This window comes from Falco rusticolus, chromosome 9 (assembly GCF_015220075.1).
Source record: "Falco rusticolus isolate bFalRus1 chromosome 9, bFalRus1.pri, whole genome shotgun sequence".
Taxonomy (NCBI): domain Eukaryota; kingdom Metazoa; phylum Chordata; class Aves; order Falconiformes; family Falconidae; genus Falco; species Falco rusticolus.
This window is the reverse complement of record NC_051195.1, coordinates 45,711,225-45,737,710: the sequence shown is the minus strand read 5'-3', so window position 1 is coordinate 45,737,710 and position 26,486 is coordinate 45,711,225. Positions and strand designations below refer to the sequence as shown.

General features: G+C 54.3%; 1 protein-coding gene across 12 annotated transcripts in view; it reads right to left on the bottom strand.

The window, feature by feature from the left end:
• GRIN1 (glutamate ionotropic receptor NMDA type subunit 1) overlaps window positions 1-25,177 on the bottom strand; it is a 40,205-nt gene extending 15,028 nt beyond the window's left edge. For 7 of the 12 annotated variants that reach the window (XM_037400687.1, XM_037400692.1, XM_037400694.1 and 4 more), the window contains exons 1-15: window positions 24,778-25,035; window positions 21,070-21,204; window positions 13,414-13,590; window positions 8,803-8,865; window positions 7,923-8,023; window positions 7,236-7,357; window positions 6,506-6,680; window positions 4,816-4,960; window positions 4,633-4,716; window positions 3,343-3,478; window positions 2,287-2,414; window positions 1,933-2,097; window positions 1,508-1,626; window positions 698-810; window positions 59-207 (exon numbers count right to left, since the gene is read on the bottom strand). In XM_037400687.1, coding sequence (XP_037256584.1) covers window positions 59-207; window positions 698-810; window positions 1,508-1,626; window positions 1,933-2,097; window positions 2,287-2,414; window positions 3,343-3,478; window positions 4,633-4,716; window positions 4,816-4,960; window positions 6,506-6,680; window positions 7,236-7,357; window positions 7,923-8,023; window positions 8,803-8,865; window positions 13,414-13,590; window positions 21,070-21,204; window positions 24,778-25,035 — 2,070 coding nt within the window. Of the gene's footprint in view, window positions 1-58; window positions 208-697; window positions 811-1,507; window positions 1,627-1,932; window positions 2,098-2,286; window positions 2,415-3,342; window positions 3,479-4,632; window positions 4,717-4,815; window positions 4,961-6,505; window positions 6,681-7,235; window positions 7,358-7,922; window positions 8,024-8,802; window positions 8,866-13,413; window positions 13,591-21,069; window positions 21,205-24,777 lie in introns of all 12 variants that reach the window. The other 5 variants (XM_037400693.1, XM_037400697.1, XM_037400686.1 and 2 more) reach the window with 3 other exon arrangements.
• Between the last annotated feature and the right edge of the window lie 1,309 nt (window positions 25,178-26,486).

The window sequence follows — 26,486 nt, the reverse complement described above, 5'->3', positions numbered from 1 at the left end:
ATCTGCATCTCTGCCCAGAAGTGGACAGGGAAGGGGAAAGCAAGCAAGGGGTCATTACCCGGGGGTCGTTAATGCCCGTAATTCTCTCCTCAGGCCGGTCTAACACCAGGAAGGCTGCCAGATTGGCAGTGTATGAAGCCACAATGATCATAGCAAAGCCAGCCCACACCATGCCAAGAATACGGGCAGAGAAACTCCGGGGAGCACCTGGAGGGAGAGAGGCAAGGTCAGACTGACACAACAAGGGCTTGACTTGGTCACCAGCGCCGTGTCCATCCCACATGAGACCAATGGCAGCTGCAGGTGCGCATCATCTATCTGCTCTGCTGACAGTTGTGCAAGGACCCCAAACCAAGGAAAACCCAGTTCCTTCCAGGACATGATGTGTCTCACCCTGAGTGGGTGGGTAACCCTGGGCAGGAGAAGCAGCCCAAGAAGGACCCATTTCCCATCACTGACGGTGAGGGGTGGCAGGACGGTCCACACAAGTGCCACAAGTGTGCCAACCCCATGTCACTGAATGCCCTACCAGCCCACTCCATGGAAAGCTCAGAAGATGAAGTTCCCTCATGGCATCACCCCTGACACAGAGGGAGGCAGTGGGAGAGGACACAGGCTTCTCCTCAGGCCCAGTGTCCCCCCCAGCTCAGGGCTGGGGTTGCATGGCAGAGCAGTCCCACTGCACACTGTGACGCACCTTCTCCGATGCCGGAGTTCAGCAGGACTCCCCAGGAGAACCACATTGCTGAGGAGAGGGTCAGGGCATCTTCCTCCTCCTCCTCACTATTCACTTTGAACCGGCCAAACGGGCTGGAAAACAAGACGGAGCTGTTCTCATATCTCTTATCTGGGTTCCTAGGGCTCTCCACTGTGCTGTAAGTGTCCTGACACAGCCCTGCCTCACTCATCCCTACAGACTGTGCCTGTGCCTCAAACAGCTCTTCACCCCTCATGTCCCACTGCCTTGCATGTCCCCTCTGCTGGTCTGCATCCCTGTCTGGCTCACACTGGTATTGGTCTCATCATGCTTCTGTCCAGGTCAGAAGATCATCTGATTCTGGCCAGCTCAAGCCTTTCCCACTGTAACATGGAGGAGTCACCGCAGATTAACTGCAAAAGCCTCTGGGCACAGGGCTGAGGCAGGGACAGGCTCCCTGCCCTTCAGAGGAGCTGCCTCAGGGCCAAGGGAGGGGACTAACTCAGAGCCCAGGGGCTGACGGTCCCCTTGGTCAGGCATCACCACAGCACACGGTCTGACAGGCGTGTTCCCACATAGCCAAGTGCTGGGTACCCCACATATCCATATCTTTCAGCCTAGCAGCAGCCAGAGAGGCTGTGAACCTCATCCTGGGGCTGGTGGGGCAGAGAAATGGGTTTGGCTCCTGTGAGAGCCTCCTGAAGGGCTGCAGGGCTGTGCCTGAGTAAGACACTGCGGGGACCCAGGGGATGGTTCCCAGGAGCACCTCCCTGTCCCCTCTAGCCCTTGGGTGATCCGAAGTGCACTCACCTGAATCGGTCTAAGAGGTACAACATCACTGCCACCACGTGCACAGACAGCCCCACCAGCAGCCAAAGCGTGCTCTGGAAAGGCTGCATGAACGAGTCCAAGGTGCTGCGGGGGATTTCCTAGCACACAGGAGAGAAGTGAACAGCGCTGACACGCATCGCGCCTGCACCTTGCCCAGCTGGCTGGACTCACAAAGACCCCTGACCTGCTCTGAGCTCCTCCTGCTCTGCTACACAGGAAGGCTCAGAGTGGCTGAGACAAGCCCCAGCATTAAAACCAGCAGCCTGGAGGCTGGCATCCCACAGCAAAGGCTGGGATTTGCAGCGGCTGCCCTGGGGTGGCCCTGGGCATGGTGCAGGCATGGCACGTCTGCAAGCTAGGGAGCAAGGGGCCTGTTCTACAAAACATCCCATCCCATCCCATACCTTCTTCACAAGGATGGTGAGGCCCTGGTACTTGAAGGGTTTGGAGAACTCAATGTACTGTGCCCGCTCGTTGTTGATGGTGAGGGGAGCCACAATCATGTCTGCTTGGCCGCTCAGTAGCTCCCCCATCATCCCATTCCACTCCTTCTTGTTGCTGTTGTTAACCTGCCAGAGAGCCAGTGCAGGATCAGCCCACTGCCCCGACACCTGTCCCCCACCAGCCAGGACCCCCCCCCCACTTTGTGGCAGGCATCCTGCACTGCCCTCCCATCCCACTCCTGCTCCAGAGAAAGGCCTGTGGGTGTTTCGACATACAATACGGGCAAAGAGATATCACAGGCAGCCCAGACTCACCCGCTCTTGGGTACCAAATTTACCATCAGCCACCAGGTGAACCTCATAGGTGAAGTTCATCACCCCTGCCAGCCGGATGAGCAGGTCGATGCAGAAGCCGTAGCAGCACAGTGCCACGGTTGGGCGGCCTGTGGGCGGGAGAAAATGGGGGGGACAAGTGGAGGCAGCAATTTGCCAGGGACCCCATGCAGGATCCGTGGCTGTCCCCAGCAAGAACAGCCACCTGCATGGCTCTGGTTTTGTATGAGATGTAATCACATTATTCAGGCAGGGCCATCCACTCTGACTGCCCTTTCCCATTGCTCCCATCACCTATGGGTGCTGGCAAGCTGGAGGCAAAGGGGTCTCGATTCATTTTCTGTGTCCCAGTGAGGCGGGCTGAGGGTGCTACTGAGCCCTGCAGGTGATGGAGGCGGCTTGGTGCCTGCAGGCTGTGCTGGAGGGGTGCTAACATGAACCCATCAGTTTGAACACAGTCCAGGACACAACGCGGGGCTGGGGTGTGTGTGTGTAAATGTGCACAGGAAAGCGTGATGGACCAAGGGGATGCACTTCAGGAGGATTTGGGCAAGCCTGGCATTGCTAAGCAGCTCGTACTCCCCACCGCGTGCTCACTCCTACTCCTGAAACAGGCTTAACAAAATGGTTTGAAACTGGTGTTGTTAGTACCAGTACAGCAGGTGCTAATGTGCCTTGAGGATCTCCCTTCTGCTTGAGATCAAGGATAAGAGAATTGGAGCATGTCAGGAGACAGAAACATGGGATGCAATCCCCCATAACAGCCCATCTGGAGCCCACCCAGAAGAGACACAGTGGGAAAGTAATCTGTTGGGGTCGAAACCCTGAATCCCAGTGCCTAGTTACTGCACAGCACTACTGTGGGGCTGAGCTGACAGAGGGCAGTTGGGGGCTAAGTATGCTGTCACCTTTCTGGTCCTCATCCTTTGGGCCTCCTGAATGATGAGCAACCTCCCTGGGCACCCCTTCTGGGGACAGGAGTCCTCATCAGCTGGGAGGGCTGGGGGAGCTGCTGCGCTCACCACCAGACTGAGTTACCTGGGATGGTCTCGTTGGGTCCGGTGCAAAAGACCTTTTTCACAGGATCTCCATTGATGGTGAATTCCTCCCTGCATGTCCCATCTGCTTGCGTGGGCTTCACATACACAAAGGGCTCTTGATGGATTGTCACGATCTGCAAGGTGAAGCACAAACACCCTCTTGCCGGTTCCCCTCCAGAGTTATGCTCCCCTGGGTGGTGAGCTGGGCTGCCCTCTCCTTGTAAGCATGGCCAAAACACCATGGTGCCCTCCTCCGCTGCCATCTCAGCACGTGAGACTGCTCAGCCCAGCAGTGGAACCTGGCTGTGGCATGGGGAACATTTGCTTTTCCTGCACCCAAGATGACGACTAGCCATATTGGCATCCTCCTTTGTGTGGCACTCACCTCAGCCTCAAAGCCTGTCACACCCTTCTCTCCCTAACAGGAGGCTGATGACAGCACACAGCCAGGATTAGTGCCCTGAATAGAGCTCTAAATGCTGTCACACTGCCCCAAGCTAATGCAGATATTTCAGTCCTGCCTTGGACCTTTTCAGTAAAGCAGCATCCCAACACATCTGCACCACCTCTGCAGGAATAAGGGCTCACTGCCAGTGGGAATGTCTGATTTCCCTTGCCTGGACACTAGGACAAATGAACGGCCACACTGGTAAGACTAGCCTGCCCAGGATCCAGTCACTAAAGTGGCTGCTGGGCTACACTTAAGGGAAGAGCATGAGAAGCAAAGCAAGAGTGGAGGGACCTTCTCCCAGTGTCACGTCCAGCTTCTGGCCATCAGCTCTTCAGGGAGCTCCTCAGCCCAACACTGCAACCACCTGCCCACCTCCACTAACTTGTTCCATCTCCTTTTGAACCTGTTTCCTCCTGGCCTCTGCACTGTCTAGTAGCAGTAGGCTCCAGAACTGAACTATGCCTTGGCCAAAGGAGCCCATCCCCGTGTGTCCTGCAAACCCATGCCAGGTGCCAAGAAATGGTGAACGCCTTATCCCTCCATCCCTCCCTTCTGTACTCTTATACCCCCTTTCCAGCTGTCTCTCTCCAAGCCAAAGGATGCCTGCCAGCCTATCTAGTTTGTCTCCAGCTGGAAGCTGTGCTGTAGCTCTGAACACCCTCCAGTACCTTCTCTAAGTTGTTTTGTTACATCCTCTCGAGCTGCCAGGTGCCCTGGGTTTGCAGATGCTGCTGACAGCTGCAGAGGCAGCAGTGGAAGTGGGAGGCAGATAAAGTCAGAGCCCTGCATGCAGAGAGCCGAGGAGACCCACCACTCCCTAATGCCGTTTGCTGTTACCTTCAGCTTGGTTGACATCTGATAACCTTGAGGTTTCTCAGTTTCTCCCCCTGGCCAGATAATCTTCCGGTCATTGGTCAAGACCTGTGATCAGTCCAAGAGGAAGGAGATAGACATGAAGCCACAGACAGACACCCCAGCGTACCCACCCCTCCTACCCAACCTGTCCAGGCCTGTACATACGTGGCTGCCGTTGTAAATCCCAACTTGGACCAGTTTCCGATTCTGCAGGTTCATGATGCTGTAGTTGGCAAACTTCCTGTCCCCATCCTCATTGAACTCCACCCGTCCCGTGACACCCTCTGAGTACTTGGAGGACATCAACACCCTACCAAGAGAAACACAGCAGGGCCAACCTAGAAAACCTGCTGTGGCTATTGGGACATCTAAGAAGGCATCAGAAAGGCAAATGCTTTCTCTCAGTTGCCTGCCATATGCTCGCTACCCTATAGATACACAGACAAGGCTACCTATGGTCTGTTCATAGACCTGTGGTCTTCCCCTCCTGGTGGACGGAGTCAGTTTCCCAAACGTTGCACTCCCATATCTTGTCATTGTCCCTTGTTTTCCACCAGATCAGTCCCATTACCTTAAGGAATGGTCTATCCCACAGCACCCAAGGACACCTTCCTCTGGGGGTCCCTTGGGAGCTGTGTCCATGCCACTGTTCCTGGTGCTTCTGTCTGCCTGTAACAGCCTGGGTAGTGCCCCAGGCACACACATACACCACCAAAGGGAAAACCAGCCCCCAAACCCTGGAAAGATGATAGTGAAGACACGGAAGAATTGCCTGAGCCATTTGCAGAGCACCATAGAGAACAACTTCAAATACCTCATGCCAAAGATTGAGTTGCTGCAGAAATTTTTCTAAAATAATCTTCAGGCTTTGCAGGTCTCATGCTCAACAGAACTCATATCTGCAGCAGGGGCATCCCACAGACACCACGACCTCGTCTGCAGAGAGCAACCCCTGGCACAAGATCCCGCTGCCAAAAGCAGCCCCCTGGTGCAGGTGGCACACTGCAGAGAGCAGCCCTCCCACACAGGGACCCCAAGGGAATTGCTGCTTTACCAAGATCCAGCCTGCAGAACAGGTCCTTGGGGCTCCAACATCTGCAGTGATGTAGCCCAAAACCCCACACAGCACCAACACTGGCTTCTGGGAAGCCCATGCAGCATCTGCTGATGTCACTGCCCGCAGCAGCAAGGTCCAACACGTGCATGCTCTGACCTGCTGAGACCCCGCCACCCAAAACCACAGCACCAGTCTTTGCCACAGCAGAGAGAAGCCTGCCCATGCATCGAGATGTCCTGCCCCCAAGTCCTGCTTGCAGCACACGGACCCATGCCACAGCCCTGAAATGTTCGGCAAGAAATGTGTCCGCAGCACTGAGCTCCAGTTTGACAGAAATCCCCTTCACCCTGGATGTGGCAGAAACCCCCCCTTTCTTCCCTCTTCCACCCACAGAATTAAGATCCAGACCAGAGGAGATCATGGCTCCCAGGTCTCTTCTTCCTAGAGTTGTTCCCTGCTCACACTGATCCCAGCTGCCCAAGAACTGTGCAGAACATGGGTTGGCATGAACCGAACTGGTGGCAGGCACCAGGATGACGCCTAAGCAGACAGGACAAACTGGGGTCAGTGCCTGAGACCATGTCCCAGCTAGCGTTCTAGGAGAGATGTAGCCCTCACATCTGAATCATGCAGGAGAGTCCAAGCAGTCCTGTGCCACATGCCCCAAAGCTTTAATGACAGATACTCTGAACAAAGCTACTGTGTTGCCCTCCTGCACCTTTTCCATGTGCTCCCACCTTTTCCAGCTCTCCCCTAGCAGGTCCTCTGCTCCCTCCAGCAGGACCCTTTCCCAAATACCTCTTGAAAAGAGGTCCTGTCTTCCAGATGTTGGTGTTGCCCACACAACCTCGTGGCGGGTCTGTGATATTCTCCTTCTCAAACAAGTCATGCACGGCCTGGGCCACCACCGCGACAGCATCACTGATGTGGGCTGACTCGTTCTTCCCGTTGATGAGCTGCAGACCGATCACTCCTGCCACAGGTAGAGGGGAGAAGGCAGGTCAGCACCCCCAGGCACACCGGCTGCTCCAGTGTCACTGCCATGCACAGGGCTTGGGGACCAGCAAGCACAAGGTTATGTGCCGAGGACATCGTGGATGCGGCTGGGGACTTGCCTGAGCTTCAGGCAGGAGCAGGCAGGGGAAGCGGCTGCAGCAGCACTGGGCTGGCACTGTCCTGCCTGCTGAAGTGGGACTGGGACAGCTACACAGACCGCTGACACCCTGTGCTCCATCTCCCCACTGCATCGCTCAAGCCTTTCCCCGAGGTGATGATCAGCTCGCAAAGCCCCGTGAGCTGGATTTGGGGCATGACAGGGTGGCCAAGGCTGCCAGAGTGCTGTCCCCCCGTGCAGGCAAAGGGAGCGGAGAGCAATGTGTGGGACCCTCCACTTGCTTGGGACCACCATGGCATTGCGTTCCCCCAGCCCAAGGGGTCCCCGGGAGGGCAGGTGCCAGTCGTCCCAGCTCCGAGCAGGCTCCTCCAAGCCTGGCTGACAGCAGGACGGGCACCTCTGGCGGGTGCCTACCATCAGGGGCGTAACGCAGGGCATTGCCCGATATCTCCCGTTCCCCCACCAGCCACACGTAGCCGGAGCCTGTCATATTGAGCATGGCTGCTGATCTGTACACCGTGGCCGCATCATCCTCACTGCAACGAGAAGAAGGGAACGGCAATGTGGCTCCAGGTGCCGGATGGCCCCTTTTCTCCTGTATTGGATCCCAAGGGGGTGGCAGCACCAGTGAAAACATCCCCAGGCAGCCCTCCTCTGGTAACTGGTTCTCCTGGGCAATGACTAATTCCTTGCAAAGGGAACCTTTCTCTCGTCTTCATCTAATCCCACAGCACCCAGCACTGCTGAGCATCTGCAAATCCAGCCCATTCCTTATGGCTTACTGTCTATAGGCATGGGGACAATAAGACTCCCTTCCTTCACAGGTGGATCAGGACACATCATCAGTAACTATTGCTGCTTTTGCAGCTGCTAACACTTGGCAAGGCAGCCAGAGGTCTAAACCATAATTGCAAGGTCCCTGGCCAGCAGCGTGCACAGCATAGCATCCACGCCCTGCCTGGGACATGGGGCTCTCAGTGGCTTTTCTCTCATGCTCCTGGAAAGGACAAGAAGCCCCAAATCTGCACTGACTCCAGCGCTGGGCAAAGGGGAGACTGAGGAAATCAGAGCAGGGAGGGGGAAGGGACAGCTCTGCCTTACCTGGCCGAAAGGATGATGACACGAGCCTCCAGCTCCTTAGCCTCCAGCAGCAGTGACGTCACGTTTTTGGTTCCAGGATCAAACTGAAGCACTTTCTCAGCCTGTGGTTAGTGTGAGCAAAGCTGGTTAGTGGGGGAGCCCCAGGACTGCTTGTGAGAGCCATGCTATCTAGAAAAGGGTCAAGAGAATTCATTAAACTGCACAAAAGTCAGCTAAATAAGATGGGTTATAGCTATTTTTTTCTTTTTTCTTTTCTTTTCTTTCTTTTCTTTCTTTCCTTCCTTCCTTTCTCTCTTAAGATTTTGGCTTTTTGGTTTTTTCTTTCTTTTTTTAATATGTTTTTTATTTTTTTTGCACTGTGCATGCAAACTGAAGTCAATCAAGACCCAAAAAGAGGCGTGCATTGTACAGGAAAGAGAAAAAGGCTTTGAAATGCAATTGAAAACTCAAACGAGTGTTGTTTTTCAAAAACATGGGAAATGAAAAAAACATATTGCACAGGGTTAACCTTTGGGAGCAGAAGTGAACAACTTACACCAAGGAACCGTTTCCTTTGGGGAGGAAAGGGGGTTGGTTCAACTTTTCAAAAAAAAAAAACTTGCAAGTTAATTACTGGTTCACATGCATGTTTCAAAAAGAAATCCTTCCAGGGTCAGCTGGCTAGGTTTCCATTCTCAAGTCCAAACCAAACTATCTCAACATAAAAACGTGCTACCAAGAAACATAGTCATGGATCTTTTTTTTTTCTTTCTTTTCTTTTCTTTTTTTCTCTTTCTCTTTTTTTTTTCTTTTTTTTTTTTTTTAATTTTTCTGGTGGCTGTGGCTATTTTTCATTTGCTAGTTAGGTTGGTGGGCGGCGTGCATTTCCATGCATATATACCTTGGGTCCTCGCTTGTTGTCATAGGAAAGTTGGTCGAGGTTTTCATAGTTCCTTTTTTTACTCTGATGAATAATGTGCACAGAGAAAATATGTAGACACAGAAGAATATTATAAACAGTTGAAAATGACGTGTAGTAAAGCAATCCAACATCCACCTCCTCCTCCACTGTTTGCTAAAGGGTCTCTATAACGCTGGAGCTCGCAAAAACCACTATCAGGAGAGAGTGCCTCAGCTCTCACGGGAGCGTCACGGTGCAAAGCCGTACCGGTTAGAGCAAGCCTGAGTGTCACAGCTGGTGCGATGCAGTTGCATTTCCCTTGCGGGACTGGGGAATTCTTCAGCAAGAAATTTTTATCTTAAACTCAGAAACAATCTACGCATCTCTAAGGGCCTAAGTGGTGGGATTTCCATGGAATTACTGTGGAAGTAAAGGACAAAATGTTGTGTACGGAAAGTGCTGGACAAACACAAACTGTTACAGTTAAGAGTATTAGCATTACTACTGTCACTATTATCATTACAATCCTGTCCACCCTAAGAGAGTTCACAGCAGGTAAGATGTCTCAGCTGAACTTCTCACCTCCTGCAAGGAGGGAGCAGCTTTTTGGAGCTCTGTTGCTGTCCAAAAGAGAAAGAAAAAGCTCTCTACAACTTGTGTTGGCTCAAAGCGTGGCAATATGAAGCAATGGTGATCATGGGATGGCATTGCAGCTTTTACCTGGTGCTTGGGGAGGGCCGAGGGCACCTCGTGGCTCTGCAGCACACAAGTGGCCCTGGGAGGCACATCTCCTGGAGACCACAAAGCCCAGAACCTGGCCCTACACGTGGCTAGGGGGGGTCACTGCTTGGTGGTCTCCATGCTGCTGACTGGAGTATCACACCTGGACTAGGGGCAGGTGGCTGAGTGTGCACTGACCCTGCAGTAATGGAGCGGAGCAGAGAGCCTGCTCCTCCCCTTGTCTCCTGCCTGAGACACTTCTGCTGCTTGGCCCCAAAGGAGCCAGGGGCAAGAAACCTACTTCTAGATAGGTTTCCTCTCCTCCAGGCAGTGTGCTGAGGGTCAACAGCCCCTGTTCTCAGGAGCCTTGACCCTGCAGCAGCGTGCACAGAACCCTGCGGATCTTCCTGGGAGCAGCCTTTGTGGCCACGCCAATAACATCAACCTGATAGCATCTGCAGGATAGTGCTCGGCAAGTTTTGGTGGGACATAGTCTGACCTCTTCTTCTTGGCCCTGTCCCACCCCAGCTGGGCATCCCTGATCAGTGTGTATGGGGTTTGGGACACGGCTCTATTCCGATCTCCATTTCGCAGCATCTTATGGCAATGGCAACTGATCCCTGCCAGGAACCCGAGCCTTTGCATCCCAGTAATGCAAGGGTTCATGTTTCCAGGTTGTTCCTGAGGCAGCCAATTTTTATCTCTGCATCTTGCTTTCCGAACTAAATAGCTTGCCTCTTCCTGAGCACTCAGACCAGTTTTTGGCAGGAAGTTTTGCCAGATCTCCTTTCCGTGCAGCTGTATGATCTTTTCTTTCCTCTCCTTGGACACAGCCTGACAGGTTTTTTATTGCTCAGAGAAGTTGGGTCCTTGCAAGGAGAAGTACCTGAGGAGGCAAAAATCTGCTTGGAGTCCAGGTCTGCCTTCACTTCTGATGACGTTCACAGCAAGGATTTCTGCAATGGCTTCTCAGAGTCTGCTCAGATTGCAGTGAGACCCGGAGTAACAATTGCTTCCAAGGAGAGCAGAGCTGCAGCAGATCAGCATGAATATCCTCCAGCGATGAAGTATTGGCCACTCTTCCTCAGGCACCATCAATTTAGCCAGGAACTTGGTCATCTGTCTTGCAGCCTCCAGCCACAAATCACCTTGTGTGTGTGGGATGTGCTGGCACCTCGACCCAAGCTGGTCAGTAAAGTGAAGCAGAGTCTTGGGTGCAGCAAAGCTGGACCTGGCAGCACCTGATCTCCTCTGCCTCTCCCTGTCACTGTCCCTATTGCCAGAACCAGACCAGTGATGTCTCCTCTCTTTCCCATTTTTCCGTGTGGTCATGCAGTCCTTCCCTGCTCCTCAGCCTGTTTTTCACAGAAGGACCCACAAATTCAAAATTCACTTTCCACCATGTTCTCCAGCATTCACTCCAAAAATTACCAGCTTCATGAACAGCACTGTCCCAGAGAGAGGGAGCCAGCACACCAGGGACCTGTCACCTCTGATTTGGACAAATTCTCAGAGCCTGGCACTCCTTCCCCAGCAGCTTTGGTGCACTGCTGGCCTGCCCGGATGAATGAGCAGAATTGTACTGGGATGGAGCAGTAGCTCCAGGCTAGAGAGTTACTGCAGACAAACCTAAGACAAGGCTAGCACAAGGGGTGCACCAGGGCTGGCCAGCCTCGCCCGAGTGCTGGGCTCCCAATGCCTGCTTCAAGTGCAAATCCATGCAATGGTGCCTGAGTGACACCCGGGGCTGACACAGACTCCAGGGGACACATTGTGCTCAGATCCAAAAGCTCAGGTAGGCAGGTGAGCCTCTGACTCACAGCAGATCCCCCAGGTCCTCAGGGGCTGTGATCCAAGCTTTGAAGAGGCTGAGAACAGGTCTCCTGCCTGCTCCCTCCCCAGGTCCCAGGCTGCCCTTCAGGAGGCTAAGGAGGGGTCCAGGGTACCACTTCATGGCATGAAGAGTCAGCACACCAGTGATTAGAAGAGCAGTTAGACAGCAGAAGAGACTGAGGAAGACAAGAAAGCCCCAGCGGGAATACCTGCTACCTTCAAGACCGGTCAGACCAGTTAGTTTGACCAAAGCAAGCTCCTCAAAGCAAAAAGAAACAAGACGCAGTGGCACACCCAAAGGGAGGACAAGGTGACCTACCACCACAGAGTGCCCAGGCTGGAGGACGGCCAGGGCATTTGCAGTAGCCCAGTGGCTGCTAGGAGACACCAAGACATGTTGTAGATGCAGTGCAAATGTGGGGCAGGTCTGAGGACAGGCCCTCCCTCCCCCATCTTTCAAGACCCAGATCTCAAAGGCTTCCCTGTAGGATGGGCAGGCTGAAGAAGAAATACACGCTGTGCCTGGGAGCATTGTGTGGAACAAGCAAGGAGTGGCATGAGAGGGAGCAGCAAAACGGGATGCACAGGTGCTGCAGGAAAACAGAAAGTGGAAATCAAAAGTTGCAAGGAAAGGGTTGACAGACCAACAGTGGGAACAACCTGTCCACAATTTCCCTGGGTGAGGGACCCTGCACTGGGAAGAGCCTCTGGAGAGAAATACTGGCCCGCTGTCACCCAGCGGGAAGCTGCCTTTGGAGGCAGGAGGATCCCACCATGGTTGGTGGCACACCAGTGTCTCACAATGGCCTAGGATGCAGCAAGGATGAAACTTCTCAGAAACCACCGCCAAACCCAAGCCTGTTGGTCAGTGTGCCAGCCCGCAGCCCTGCACCAGTCGTTCCTCCAGTGACTTGACAAGAGGCGATGATGAGCAGTGGCAGTCTGCACCCTCTGGTCTCTCAGCTCAGCCACCAGCTCCAAGCACAAGAAGTGTCTACAGCCACGTCTCCTCAACAGCAGGTGCCCAGTGTCCAGCACCTGCTGGAGGGGCTGGAGAAGAGCAGGTTGTGGTCCCTGCCTGTCATCCAGGAGGGAACAGCCAGGAATGGGTGCCTGCCCTGACATTGCTGGAGACTTGGAGATGGGCTCAGACTCTGCCCATCCAAAGGGGACCTCACCCTGCCCCGAAGAGGACATGCTAGGACTTCACCCCACAGGGCAGGTGGTGATTCCTCACCTTCCAGACAGGCACCTGCCTTTGAAGCACTGCAGCCGAATGGTTCCCTGCGTTCTCCTTCCCTGCTTGTCTTCAACACTTGCTCAGTCCTTTTAGCCAACATCAGCAGATCTGCGGTAGTCCTCCTGAATTTCTAGCAGGCTTGGGGACCTCCCCTGCTTCCCTCCCGGCTCCCCTGCATGGCCCTGAGTGCAGGTGCAGTGCACCTCCTCGATAAAGCTGCTCCCGCCAGCCACAGCTGCCCTCTTGTAACAGCATGGGGTGTCAGGAAAGCAGCGTTTGGCATGTGCTTCAATGGAGATGGGAACGGGGCGCCAGCCTGCAGCCGCAGAGCTGGCAGCTTTATAGAGAGGGTGCATTATACCTCCGCGCACCAACGCGCCGGCTGCCCTTGCCCCTCCTAAGCCGCTAAGCTCTGGTTAGCCAATTCAGAAGCTGCTTTTCGGGGTTGGTTTGGCACTGCCTGGCCCCTGGGTGGCTGTAATGGGGCAGGTGCTTCCCTAAGCTGAGCGACTGGTCCTCTCCTTAGGTGGGAATCTTGGGCGAGGCATTTGCAGAGCTCCAGGTTATCCTTCCCTTCATTTTGTAGTCGATTTACATGTAGGAGATTTTGACCATGGCAAAGCAAGTGAAATGAATAAAGTACAAAGTTCTGTCAGGTACTAGTCAGACACTGTTGATGCTTTAAGCATGTTAGCCATGTTACAATGGAAAGAAAAGGTGTTTTACATACAGAAATCTACATACATACAACAGCCCGAGACTTCTAGTTTTGTTGTTGTTGCTTAAACAAAGCTACAAGACAATGTTCAGGAACTGACCTTGGACTCTCTCTCCTCCAAAAGGGTCTCCAGCTTCTTTTGTGCAGCACGACCTTCATGGTCGTCGCTGACTATCAGAATGACGTGATTCCAGTTGAAGACTCTCATCATCTCAAACCAGACGTTGGCCTGGTGAGAGTATGGTGGGACCGTGCGCAAAAAGGACAGGTGGATGCTCTGCAAGGAAGAACAAGAGCTCAACATAGACTGGTTGGGTTGTCAGCCAGGGTGCATCTCGGGGACCGGGCAGGTTTGCAGGGACAGGGCTGGGATCGCGAGGCCAGAGAGGCAGAGCAGCAATTTTTGGTAGACTTCTGGGTTACATGCCTTGAGATAGCCTCTGGGACCTGCACTCCTTTCTTCTGGCTGAGAAAGCAAAGCCTGGCTATGATTTTGTACCTCTCTTTGGTTAACCCAGCACATGGCAAAGAGGAATTTTTGCTTTGCGGTCTGTAAATGCACGGTGGAGAAAAGCCTATCTAGCAAGGAACTGTCACCAACGTTCAGTGCAAATATAGCCTTTCCTCTTGACCTTTTGAAAATATTACTGAGCAATGAACATGAAGGGAAAAAAAAAAATCCCTTCGGAGAGTGACAAGGAGCAGATGCAGGGACATGTGGGTATATATTAGTTATCTGCCATGAGAGAAGTTCAGAAAAGCAGTTTTATAATATGCTGTTTGGCTGTTTCTAGGTCAGCCTGTTCTGCAGCAGCACACAGGAGGAGGCAGCTCTGGACTCATGCCCCAGCTAACCTATCTGATTTGGTTGAAGACGTCATTATGGTTGGATGATTGAGCAACAGCAATTCCAGCCTAATTAGGTACAGCACTCTTTGGGGAGCAATTGGACCAAAAGCTGCAGCTGACAGAGAGGTTTCAAAAAACGCAGCTTTTCCAAAAGGCCCTAGAGTCAAATATTAGAAAATGAAAGGGCTTATGCTCAGCATGGATGCTACTTGATAAACCAGCTACGTGTTGGAGGGAGGTAGAAGTATGAACAGGAGAGGACAAAGAGGAAAGCACTATGATATTTCTTTTTTTTTAAGGCTGAGAGGGTCCTCTGGACCAAACAGGGCTTATCCAGACCTGCTCATCCAGACAGCAGACCCAGCACACGTCAGGAATGTCCTGAATGGGCCAAAGTAAATCACACTGCAAGGGAAAAGGTGTCATGTCCACCACGGACCTGCACAGGAAGAACAGACAGACCAGATAATGCCTTTTCCTCACACTCAACACAGTGATAAAGGCAAACTGACCCATGCGACGTAGAGAAAATAGCACAAAAGCCCTGTCGCGGTCAGGTCTCTCTGCACTGGGACAGCAGGTCCATTCTGCTGCCCTGGCTCAAAATACAGAAATGATGGAGGCAGAAGCAAAAATACCAAAGCGCTGGAAACATTTCCTAAATGCTGAATAGACTGAGAAGTGTGGATGTTTAATTGAAGGAGGAAATGAACCAGGGGGGGGCTGTAACAAGCATCTCGGAGCTGCAGTTTTGTATGGCTGATACGCACATTCCCAATTACGTGAAGAGCAGGAGAAATGCAGCTTACCCCACAAGCCCAGCACTAATCTATGGGATTGGAAAGAAGCCCTATAGGGACAAGCAACTATGGTCTCCGCACCAACACAGTGCTCAAGCTCCCTTGGGAGTCAGCAGAGATGCCCAAGCATTTCCAGCTCCAGCTCCACAGCTCAGGGCAGGGGCACTCAGGACAGGTCAGAGCATCTGTGATTTTTAATCCCTGAGCACTTTTAAGTGGTTTGAAGAAAACCAGGGAAAATGAAAATGGAAATGGGGAAAAAAATCAGATGAGAGGAAAGAAATGAAAAAAGTACAGAATAGTTAATAGTAATAATAATCAGGAACATACAGGCTAAAATGTCGAAATTCTAACTTAAAATTGCTTCATTCCCTTTTTGAAATGAAAACATCTTTGAAATTTCAATATATTGCATCGAATTATCTTCTAGTTTCCCAACTAGCTTGCAAAAATGCTGTTTAAATTGATCGTGGCTTTCTTAAGTGTTGTAAATACATATGGCTAGGTTCAGATGAACAAATTTTACTGCGAAGTTGTTGGAGAGCAACTTGGTTTAATAGTTAAGGCAAATTTGCTTTCTGAGGTGGTGTCAAAAGGGTCATGGACTTGCTATGATGGTATCTCAGCTCTTGGATTACAGAATTGCAGTTTTTAAAGAGGATAATGAAGAATAACTAATTGCAAATGCTGAGTCTAGATTGTAGGATGAGCTCTCACATTCTATGCTCAGCTTTTGAAGCACTTAGGATTCCTGAACCTCTCTGAAGGGCTCGAAGATTGGCAGAAAAGTGAAAGTGGAGTCCCCCAAAAGTTAACAAGTCCAGTTGTGCTGTGCTGATTTGGTGCGATTTGATAACCCCTATCACACCACATGCAGTGACTTCCCACAGGTCTCAGCACAGAGCTTTCCTGACCACGTGGCACATGGACACGGGGCTGTACGGCAAAGTATATGGATGCAATGATTTATGCATCGTAGTTAGCCCATTTTTAGGCAAATAACTGATTATTTAGCATAACATCTGTGAGACAACCGGCCTGGTATGTTCACTTATTTCATCTGCACCACTCATCAGCACCGTCCCTGATGTACTGCTACAAAAGCTCTAACTCTGTACTGTCAGGGGTCATAGCCTGCTCCCCTCAGATCAGGCACACAGTAAAAAATGCTCCTAACTACAAATCAACAATTCGCCTTGTAAGATGTTTTACAGGATTGACATCATTTGCTCTCCTCCAAGCATGCCTGCCACCTGCCAGCAGGGCTGGGATGTCAGCATGGGAATGACTGACAGCAGCCCCAAGACAATACAAGAAGATATTCTGCAATATTTTCCTATATCCCACCAAAATCTTGAGTGCTCAGCCCTGTGCTTCCCCATTTAATAGTATTTCTGCAAAAAGTAACTAAATACAGAATGGGATCCAGGCTTCCAAGAGGAATCAGCTCACCAGCAACTTATGGGGCTGGAGTCTAAATGCACCAGGAGGGAGTGTGGTTATGAGGCTGGGGACATGTGCTGGGTCAGGACTCTTAGGAACTGCAAATTATTAGTGGTACTGACTTGGCTGATACGAGTACATATGAAAAGGGACTGACTTTGAGTAGATCAAGTGTGTGTGTGCATGTGTGAAAGCAAGGATTCAGTGTATGCGTAGATGGGAGCATATACATGCAGCAAATGTGCATGTACCCATGCAGGGAACGTGCTTGGGTGCTTGAATAGCTGTGCACAAAGAGTCTGCATGTGGCCATGCCATGCCTGGGGGACAGTGCATGTGTGGGTACCTATTGATGGAGATTATGTACATAGGGGATGCACACATGTACTGGGAGTGTGCAGGCATGGCTGTGGGGCCACCACACTGTGCTTGTGTGTCCATGTAAGGACCATGTACAGGTCCATGAGTGAAAGGACTACCATCTTCCTTACCTCTGTCTGCCTAAGGGCTTATTACAGCTATGGTCCATGGCTGGTAGAGTCAAATTTTTCCTCCAGCCTTGAGGAAACAATGTGCTTTGCTTTTATTACCTATGAAAATCATGTCGTCAGTCCCCTTTCTAGCAGCGCCCTCCAAAACTAAGCTGTCTGGGCACTTTCAAGGAGATTGGCAGAGCTCCCAATATATAAAGTTCCTAATAATTTAGCAAAAATCATCAGCTGGGTATTAAAAAGAAGCCTTGGCCAGTGTCTCCACCGAGGGAACCCGGACTGCTCTGTCCCCTGCTCTGTTCAGCCTGCCCGCCAGCCAGCACACGCATTGCCAAGCCCCAGCAGAAAGCAGCCTGCCCGCCGCCCCGTGTGATAGCTGCATTCGTGGGAGGCAGCTGAGAGAGCTCTGCAATAGCTTAGACGTGTGCTGGGAGGGATTCTAGTGGGGGCAGATATATGGGGAGCTCAGGTGCAGATGCATTGCCTGCCTTCCCCTGCAGCGCATGGGGGAAAAGCCTTGTCAGCCCCAGCACCGCAGCAGCAGCCTTGTGGAGTGATGGGGCTGCTCTGCCCTTCTCCCAGCTTGAATCCTGAGAGCCACGAAGGGCTCTCTGCTGGGATGAGTGGACTCCATCACTGCCATCAGCACAGGCTTTGGTGCACAGAGCCCCTCATCTGCTCTGACACACTGCAGACCACCCCTGCTGAGGGCTGTGCTGCTCAGTGGTGGCTGTGAAACCCATTCCCAGGGCAAATGTCTCTACACTATGCTAACCAGCCTCTCCAGTCACTTCTTGCAGGGGCCAGTGAAGATGTCCTGACCTTGACCTCAATCAAGGGGAATCTTTTCTCTCCATGTGCAGTGCAGCTTCCCATGCTGATTAACACCATTTCTGCACAGCATTGGTTGCCAGTGAGACCAGTAATAAAGAAATTTATTTTTTTTTTACCTCTCTCAGTGAGCAGTAACCCCTGGGAAAAGCCATCCCCAGGCCCAGGCTGGAGAAAGAGAAAGAAAGAGGGAGACAGACCTCATTTCAACTACCAGGATCAGGTGCTGGACATTGAAACGGCTTTCCAAGCACAGAATGACTAAACTCCATTTTCCACCTTTTACAGCAGTACAGCAGGTCTCAGTTAAGAGCCACCCTTGATCCTCCACTGCGCTGCCTCTCTGACGGGGGGATGGTGTGGGGCTCAGCATCTCAGGGCAGCCAGCATGTCCGTCCATCCCCATCATGTAGTTGTGGTCCCACATGGTGATGGATGGCACCAGACCTTCCCAGCTCTTGAGCTGTGTCTTCTCCCACGAGCTTTGCTCTCATGCTCTCAGTGTCATTTCATATTTCTCATATTGTCAAGATGTCAACATCATCTCACTTTTTTTGGCTGAGATGTAAAGGAGTTATAAATACCCCTGATGACACGTGGGGAACAGAAGCACTAAAGCAATAGTACAACCTGTCTGTTCAGAGGGCCCAGCGTGAGAAGGTCAGAATGTGATTTTTGCAGTGCTCAGTCCATGAGGAGTCCATAAAGGGCTCTCCACAGTGGTGGACACCACAGCGATGGGTACCACTCTGCTGCCTTTTCCATGAGCCCCTCTGCCTGCTTCTGCAATTCCCTGTTCAACTCACTCAGAGGCCACCAGGATTTCAGAGACCTTTCACCATACAGGCAGGACTGCGCTGAATGGCGTGAGGATCTCTGTGAAGAAAGAGGCAATGATTTCATAAGATGTATGCAAAGGAGGCCAAACAACAGCTGCCAAGCCAGAGTGCTCAGCTTAATAGCTGCAATATCATTTCTAGAACAAATAGTTCTTTGAATACTGGGAGCAATAAAGCTTGCTTCCCCTGTTGAAATTCTGGCTACAGCTTGTAGACCACTATGCTCCACTGGAGATGCTCTGAGAGCATCAAAAGGTACTGGGCAAACCTGTCTGTGCTGAGGCCCACACCGTTCCTCTCCCTGGCAGCTTAGCCTTGGGAGGACCATAATTCACTCCAACTTCAAACCCCATTGAAATTTAGCTAAAATTGGCTGATGCCTTCAAAACCCATCGGGGGCATACACACATAGTGATCTTACAAGCTTGTTTCCATAGAAACTAAGCTGAAAGATATAATTTCCTGAATTTAAAAAAAAAAAAAAGAAAAGGCAGCAAGCTGATCACTGAAAACCAAAGGGAGAACCAGCTCAATGTCCCTGTGTCCCATCAGCCAGCCTGTCCTGCATCAGGTGCACAGAGCCTTGCACCATCCTGTTCCATGGCTCCACATCCCTCTGCCTTGCTGCCCCCCACTCCACTCCCATCTTTGCTGTCCCCTCCAGCTCCTGCCAGTCCATTATTCAACATCCTTGCTCCTCTACCTACCCAGTCCCTGCCTTTGCCCTATCTCCTGCCTGCACTCCTCTCTCTACAGAGACCTCCAAGACCTCAAGCCCGTGGCTGCCTTGGTGGGAAGGATCCAGGCTAAGCACAAGGAGGGGTGAGACATGTCTGGTGGAGGCAGCACGCCCCCCTGTTGAGTCCCTGACAGGTGAGTGTACCCCACAGCCCTGCACCTGCCCAACACCCCCAGATATTCAGTGGGGAGCACCTCCCTGCCACTGCAGCAGGTCACAGCTGCCACAGTGGTCACTGCTCCAGCTCTGAAGTCAGCCAGGTAGGTTTGATGAGCCACTTTTGCAGAAAACATGTTTTAAATAGGCAAAAAATGGCAGAAGCAGAGTCTGCTGGAGAAGCTCCCACCCCCTCAGGGTGAGCACTCAAATTCAGCGCAAGGTCGTGCTGTAGAAGAGGTGGCCAATTTGCTTCCGTGAGCACGGCTCTGTGGGGATGAAGCCAGACGGATAGCGTGCAGTGTCCCCTCTCCCTGCCACCACGTGTGCTGTGACAAGGTCCCTCCTGCCAACTTTGCTGATCAGACCTGTCTCCTCCCTGCAGCAGGCGAACCAAACCCCCCTGCACATTCCCTACCTGACCCCTCCCTCGGTCTGCCAGCTCGGTCTGCCAGCTCCGTTACCATCCCTTTCCTTCTAACAATGCCTGACAGGACCCTGCCAGGGCATGTGGGTCCCTAGCCCCGCCAGCCACCATCACTGCCACTGGTCTGGGCTTGCTGGCCACCCTACCATGGGTTTACTTGGTGGGAGATGCCAAGACCCGCTGCTGCTCCAGCCAAGCAGTCCTGCTGCTGCATCTCTAGGAGCCTCTGCTCCTCCCTCCTGAAATTTGACTTCATTTAGCATGTAGGCGAAGTGACTATTTTTGCACTGAACATTTGCATTTGTGAATATTCACATTTTCCAAGCAAAGGCTGATTCGTGCTTTGAAATGGGCCTGATCTCACCCATTAAACTCATGCACCTGGATGAAAACTTCCACCAAGGCTGCAATGGCATGTGGACAGCCTGGCTCTGCTCAGCTCCTCCTTTTCCTTTTACTGATCACACGGTGTGTTTGCAAGTTGGGTTTGGAGCTGAGCACCCAGTGGGAGAGCTGGCCAGGGCAGCATCTTATCGCCCCCAGCTCCTGCACATGGCAGGACCTCATCCAGCCTGAAAGTCTCCGTGTTTCCACAGCGACATCAGACAGTGGTTTGAGACGCTTGAATGTGAACCTCTTTCTTGTGTGCTGGCCAGACTGAATGCCATGTAAAGCCTCAGGATAACTTGCTAGTCAATTCTATTTTCTCCCCTACCAATATCACATAAACCCAGCGAAGTGAACACAACCGAACAACCTTCAAGCCCCACAGAGCCCCTGCCTGGTGTACAGGCTCCTCTAGGATCCTCCTTCCCCTCCTCAGCTTCCCCCCACACACACCCGGGGAACACCCAGGACCCCCCAGCTGTCACTAGCAAGCAGGCAAGAGCCAGTTCATGCATTTGCCTTGGCTGAAGAGCAGCGAGCCCAGCAGCCTGCCAGAGCAACGCTGCAGAAATCATCCAGCACTATGTAGGTCAACACTGGCAGCTGCAAAAAAATAATGTACCGGGGAATGCGGGAGAGAGAGAGGGGGAGCTGGAGGTTTAACTGGAGAGGACGGATGGACAGACAGACACACAGATAGACAGGGTCGTGTAGACATCATTAACCCTCCTGACGGGCACTCTTGATTTACACCACATGTATGAGGTACTAGACTAGAAACATGCATCAGTTACCTTATCAGAATATATAGACATGCGTGTTGTCAGACCAATGACAGGGATCCTGTAGAAGCCAGCTGTGTATGATACGGGTGTTGGTGTTAGGTGATCGTTGGGAGCAGGAGGGTGACTAACTAATATTGCATAGACCTGTAGGACAGGATACATGACACAAACATTATTTCACAGGAGCACATTGGCCATTGAGTGTGATTTTTTTTTTCCTTTTCTTTTCTGCAATGTTAAACAGCCCCACGTTAACACAGTAACGTCTTTCAAATAATCAGGAACAGCGAAGCAAGGACTGCACTGGGGAGCAAGGGGTGCCGTGCTGCGCGCCGAGGTGATGGGTCTGCTCAGGGTTATATCTTAATGGAAATGCCATGCCTAGCCGCTCCGCTCGCTAAACTAATAACTTTCATGGATTACAGATTAAAAGGAAACATCTCCCTTACAGTCACACTGTGTAATGCGATTTCTTTAACCACACATTTAATACTCGGTTGTAATTCCCCTCCGAGGACTATTACAAACAAAGTGGTCAGCTGGGACTCGGAGCAGGAGAAGGAGCGCAGAGCCAGGAAGCAGATCAGCCATCTGGCCCTGAGCACAGAGAGGAATGAGAAAGCTGGGTGAGCGGTGGGGAGCAGGAGCCAGGACCTGCCTTCAGCACGCCACAGCGATGGGGCACGGGGGTCTGGGTTATACCGAAATGGGGAAGGAGGCTCCCAGCAACATCCTGCTGTTATTACAGGCCTGGGATTTTCATCTCCAGCAGGATCCTATTTTATGTCAAATGGAGAGGAAGGAGCTGGGTAATCCCTGGGGGATCCTTTGTTACACTAATGCCTTTCAAGGCACAAGAAATGTCCCCAGCTGGTGACAGGGCTCCAACTAGGGTGAATCAGTGCAAGGACTTTGTTGTCTGGGAGGAAATAACACTTCTTCCTCCTCCAAGCATCTGCCCAAGCCCCAGGATGACCTCTGCACCCAGGCTGGAGGGATGACTCGCTGGGAACGGAGAGGAGGATGAAGCATGCCTGGGGAAGGGGAACTAGGGACTAGGTGGGAAGACGGAAGATCCTGCCCGGTGTCAGGCAGGAGGAGGCTGAGGGTGCAGAGTGAGCTGGGGCAGGGGTTGGAGACCGTACCATGGCAGAAGGAAGGAATTACTGGAGAAGGGGTTGGGGAAGTCACTGGGGAAGGCAGGAGGAGGGTAGTGCCCTGGCAGGGGTGCCTGGTGCCGTGCTGACGTGGCGTGGGCAAGGACCTGTACCCAGGAGGGCTGGGGCATGGGTCTTGGGGCAGGACCAGCACTGGGGGGAGAGGCTGGGGGCTCTGTGGGGGCGAGGGCTGTGCTGCGCCACAGAGCAGCTGACCAACAGGAGCCATTTTGCATGCATGGGCTCCCGGTCCCTCCTCTGCCTCACAGCCCCCTGCTTGGCCACAGTATCGGTGAGCAAGGACTGAGGGTGGCTGTGCCCCACACTGGGGCTGGGAGGACCCCTGCATATTGGGACAGTGTGGGCAGCCCCAGCACCCTGACCCCCAGCACCAACAGCCCCCTCTGCACCCCGGCTTAGCTGCCTCCAGCATCCCACTGCTCCAGCAGGGTTGTGCCAGCTCCTGCTGCCCTGTACCATCCCGGGCTCCGTGGGGTTTGCCATGGGGACAAGGCTTGGAGGTGGCATGGACACAGGCATCTATCAGCCGGGCTGCTTAAATAGAGCCTCTGCTCAGCGAGGGACCCGACTGAGCCTTCTCCCTGCTCCCTGCTGGGCAGCGGGTATCACTTACAGCCTGCGCTGCGCTTCCTGCCCGGCTCTGCCACCATCCCCAGGGATGGCTCCAGCCATCCTCCATCTCCACATTGGGAAGCTGAGCTGCAAATGTGTCAGCTCTGCTCTGCTGTGCACCTCTGCCACCTCCCTGCACCCTCCCCCCTCCCTGGCTGTGTGTGTCTGGGCGCATACATGCATTTCTGTGCGCGTGTTGGTGTGCATGTCTCCAGGGCGCAGGCGTTCATACGATTTGTGTGTATGCTTGTGCCTGTGCAGGGTCTGTGTACACCTTTTGCGTGTGCATGGGTGTGTTTGAGGCAGGGGTGGGTTTGTACTTGTGTGTCTGCCCACATGATGCCCCCAGCTAGGGGGAGTGGGGCTGATTAGTTGTGCTCAGCACCCAGAGCACACGCAGGGCAGATGGAGGGGCCAGGCCACAGGCTGCCTAGGGCACCCAGACTGCACCCATCAACGTTGCAGGTGTGGGCTGCTCCCTTAATGTGCCGAGGGTGACCCATGTATGTCAGGAGATCCTGACATACACATACATGACCCATGTACGACAGGAGGAACGCGCTGTGCCCGTGTGCAGGCATGCATGTGTGTGTGTGCCCAAGGCTCCCTGTGTCTGTGTGGGTGTGTGTGCACGCTGTGTCTATGTGCGTGCAATCTCTGTTGGTGTGTGCCTGTGCCTCGTGCATATGTGTGGCAGTGGGTGTGCTTGTGTTCCTGCTTTATGCCTTGTGTGGTGCTGGGGTGGCCATGGTGCTGTGCGCGATAGGGCGGTGTGCAGCTGTGGTGCACAGCCATTCAAGTGCATGATCTGGGGGGGGATGCAGGGGTGTGTGGATGTGCCTGTAGTGCACGCAGTGGGGTGGGTGTATGTGGCGGTATGTGTGTGTATACATGTGCACATGGATGCGTGTATGCATGTGGCATAGCATGCGTGCACCAGTGTGTTTGCACACTGGTATGAGTGCAGACTTGCAGTGTTCTGTGGGTGCCCGTGTTTGCATGGCAATGCATGTGCGCACATGGCATGTGTGTGTGCACACAGCACAGCCCATGGGCATTCCCACAGCGGTATGTGAGCGCCCAGTGCATGTGCATGCACGGCACTCCCTGTGCCCACATCTGTGCACAGCGTGTGGCTGCCCATGTGTGCTCATAGCGTGTGCCCGCCTGCACCCATGGCGATGTATGTCTGTGCATGGCATGTGAGTGCATGTGTGTTGCTTTCTGCATGCATGGGGTTGGGTGGGCAAGTCTGCACACCTGCTCTGTGTGTGGGTGCCCGTGTGTGCCCCAGGCTGCGTGTGCGGTCCTGTGTGTGCCACAGGGTGCCTGTGTGAGCCCATGTGTGCCCTGGTGTGTGTGTGAGAGCCTGTAACTGCCCTGGGATGTGTATGAGAGCCTGTATGTGCACCGAGGTGTGTGCGGGTGCCCTTGTGTGCCCTGGGGTGTGTGTGTGAGCATGTGTGTGTGTGTGAGCCCATGTGAACCTTGAGGTGTGTGCGGGTGCCCGTGTGAGCCTCTGTGTTTGTGTGAGCCCGTGTGTGCCTTGGGGTGCATGGGTGAGCCCAGGTGAGCCCCGGGGGATGTGCGGGTGCCTGTGTGAGCCCCAGGGTGTCTGCGGGTGCCCGTGTGAGCCCCGGGGGGTGTGCGGGTGCCCGTGTGAGCCCCGGGGTGTCTGCGGGTGCCCGTGTGAGCCCCGGGGGGTGTGCGGGTGCCCGTGCAGCGGAACGGGCAGCCCGGCCGCGCTTACATAAAGGCTGCAATGCGGGGCAGGACCCCGCTCGCCGCCGCTCTGCCCGCCCCGAGCCCGGGGGGCGGCCGGGGGCCGGGGTCGCTGCGGCCGCGGGGGCGGCGGCTCGGCGCCCTACGGGGCCGGGGCAGGTGGGCGCTCTGCGGCGGCGGCAGGGGAGTCGCCGGCCCGGGGTACCTGGCTGGAGATGAGGTCCTCGCAGACGGAGAGGGCCATCTGGATGGCGTTGGGCTTGTGCGTGACCGAGGTGGCGTTGAGCTGGAGCTTCCAGGTGCCGTGCCGCTTGTTGGCCTGGTTCACCGCCTCGCGGAAGATCTGCTCGTGCTTCTTGGTGCTCAGCACCGCGCCGATGTTGACGATCTTGGGGTCGCAGCCGGCGCGGGCGAAGGAGGAGGAGAAGAGCAGGGCGAGCAGCAGCAGCCTCATGGTGCTCATCCACGGGCGGCGCGGAGCCCGCCGGCCCCCCCCCCGCCCGCCCGGCTCAGCGCGGCCCCATGCGGGCCCGGCCCGGCCCGGCCCGGCGCGGCTCGGCGCGGCGCGGGGCGCTCTCCCTGGTGCTGAACCGCCCGCGCCCCCGCGCCGCTCCGCCCGCCGCCGGCTCCGCCCGCCCCGCCGGCCCCGCGCTGCCGCAGCGCCCGCCCCCCGCCCGCCCCCGGCCCCCGGTGGAGCGCGGCCGGGACCCCCGCCCGCCCCGGGCGCTGCGGCAGAGCCGCGCCCGCCTCGCCGGGCCGGGGGCGGCTGCGCACACGCGGGGTCCCGCCGCCTGCCGGGCCGGAGCAGCGCCGGGAGGGACCCGGGGGGGCGGGGGTCCGGCCCCCGCGCCGCGGGGAAGGGTCGCTCCTGCGATGGGTGCGGAGCGCGTGTCGCGGGGGTCCCACTCCGTCCCGCGCACCTACACTGCCCGCTGGGGGGCCGGGGGCTGCCCTTCCCTCTCTGTCCCTCACACCTACGTTGCCCGCTGTGGGGGAGCTGGGGGCCGGGGGCTGCCCTTCCCCCTCCGCACCTTCAGCGCCCGCTGGGGGGGGCGGGGGCTGCCCTTCCCTCTCTGTCCCTCGTCCCTCGCACCTTCATCGCCTGCTGGGGGGCCGGGGGCTGCCCTTCCCTCTCCGTCCCGCACATCTACGCTGCCGGCTGGGGGCTGGGGGCTGCCCTTGCTGTGGGAGGCACGAGCACACTCCATACAGGGCAAACCAGGCTCTTCTCCAGGCGTTGGTGCACCAGGCAGGGGGTAAACCAGGGTCTCCAGGATTTGTTCTCCAGAGCAAACCTTCCCAGTTACGCAGCTCTCCGAGTAACGTGCTTCCCCAGCCCTGGATGGGGAGAGCTGCCTGTGGCACGGGTGCCACCGGGGTCTGTGCTCCCCCTCATGCAGGAGACCCCTTCCTTGACCAACACACCTCCTGGGCACAGGTGTTAAGCAGAAACTCCACCTTGGCTTCGCTCTGTCCCTCCAGGCAGAGCCACCACCCTTCCAGACATCAGCTCACAGGGCAACCGGCCATTTTCTTCCATCAAATTCACCATCTTAATCCCAGAGATGACCTTAAGATTTGTCTGCTGAGGAAATTTCTTGGGGTTCTCTTTATTCATCCATTAGCCTCCCCAAAGGACATGAAGGCACAGCAACTAGTGGTCAACATCTGGAGGACAGTCCAGCCCCATGGCTGAAAGGGATTGAGTTTCACTCCCGGACCATGCCTCTCCCATTCCATGGCCAGAGGGGTGAGATGACCAGAACAGCATGTTGCTCCCCAGCGCTGTCGCTTTGACTTTTTTGGAAAAAACAAAGGGGATGCAGAAAGTGACAGGGTGTTGCTTTGTAACTGCGTGGGAGCCAGCCCAAGAAGAGAGCAGGCTGAGCACTGCAGAAGAAAAATCACCGGAGA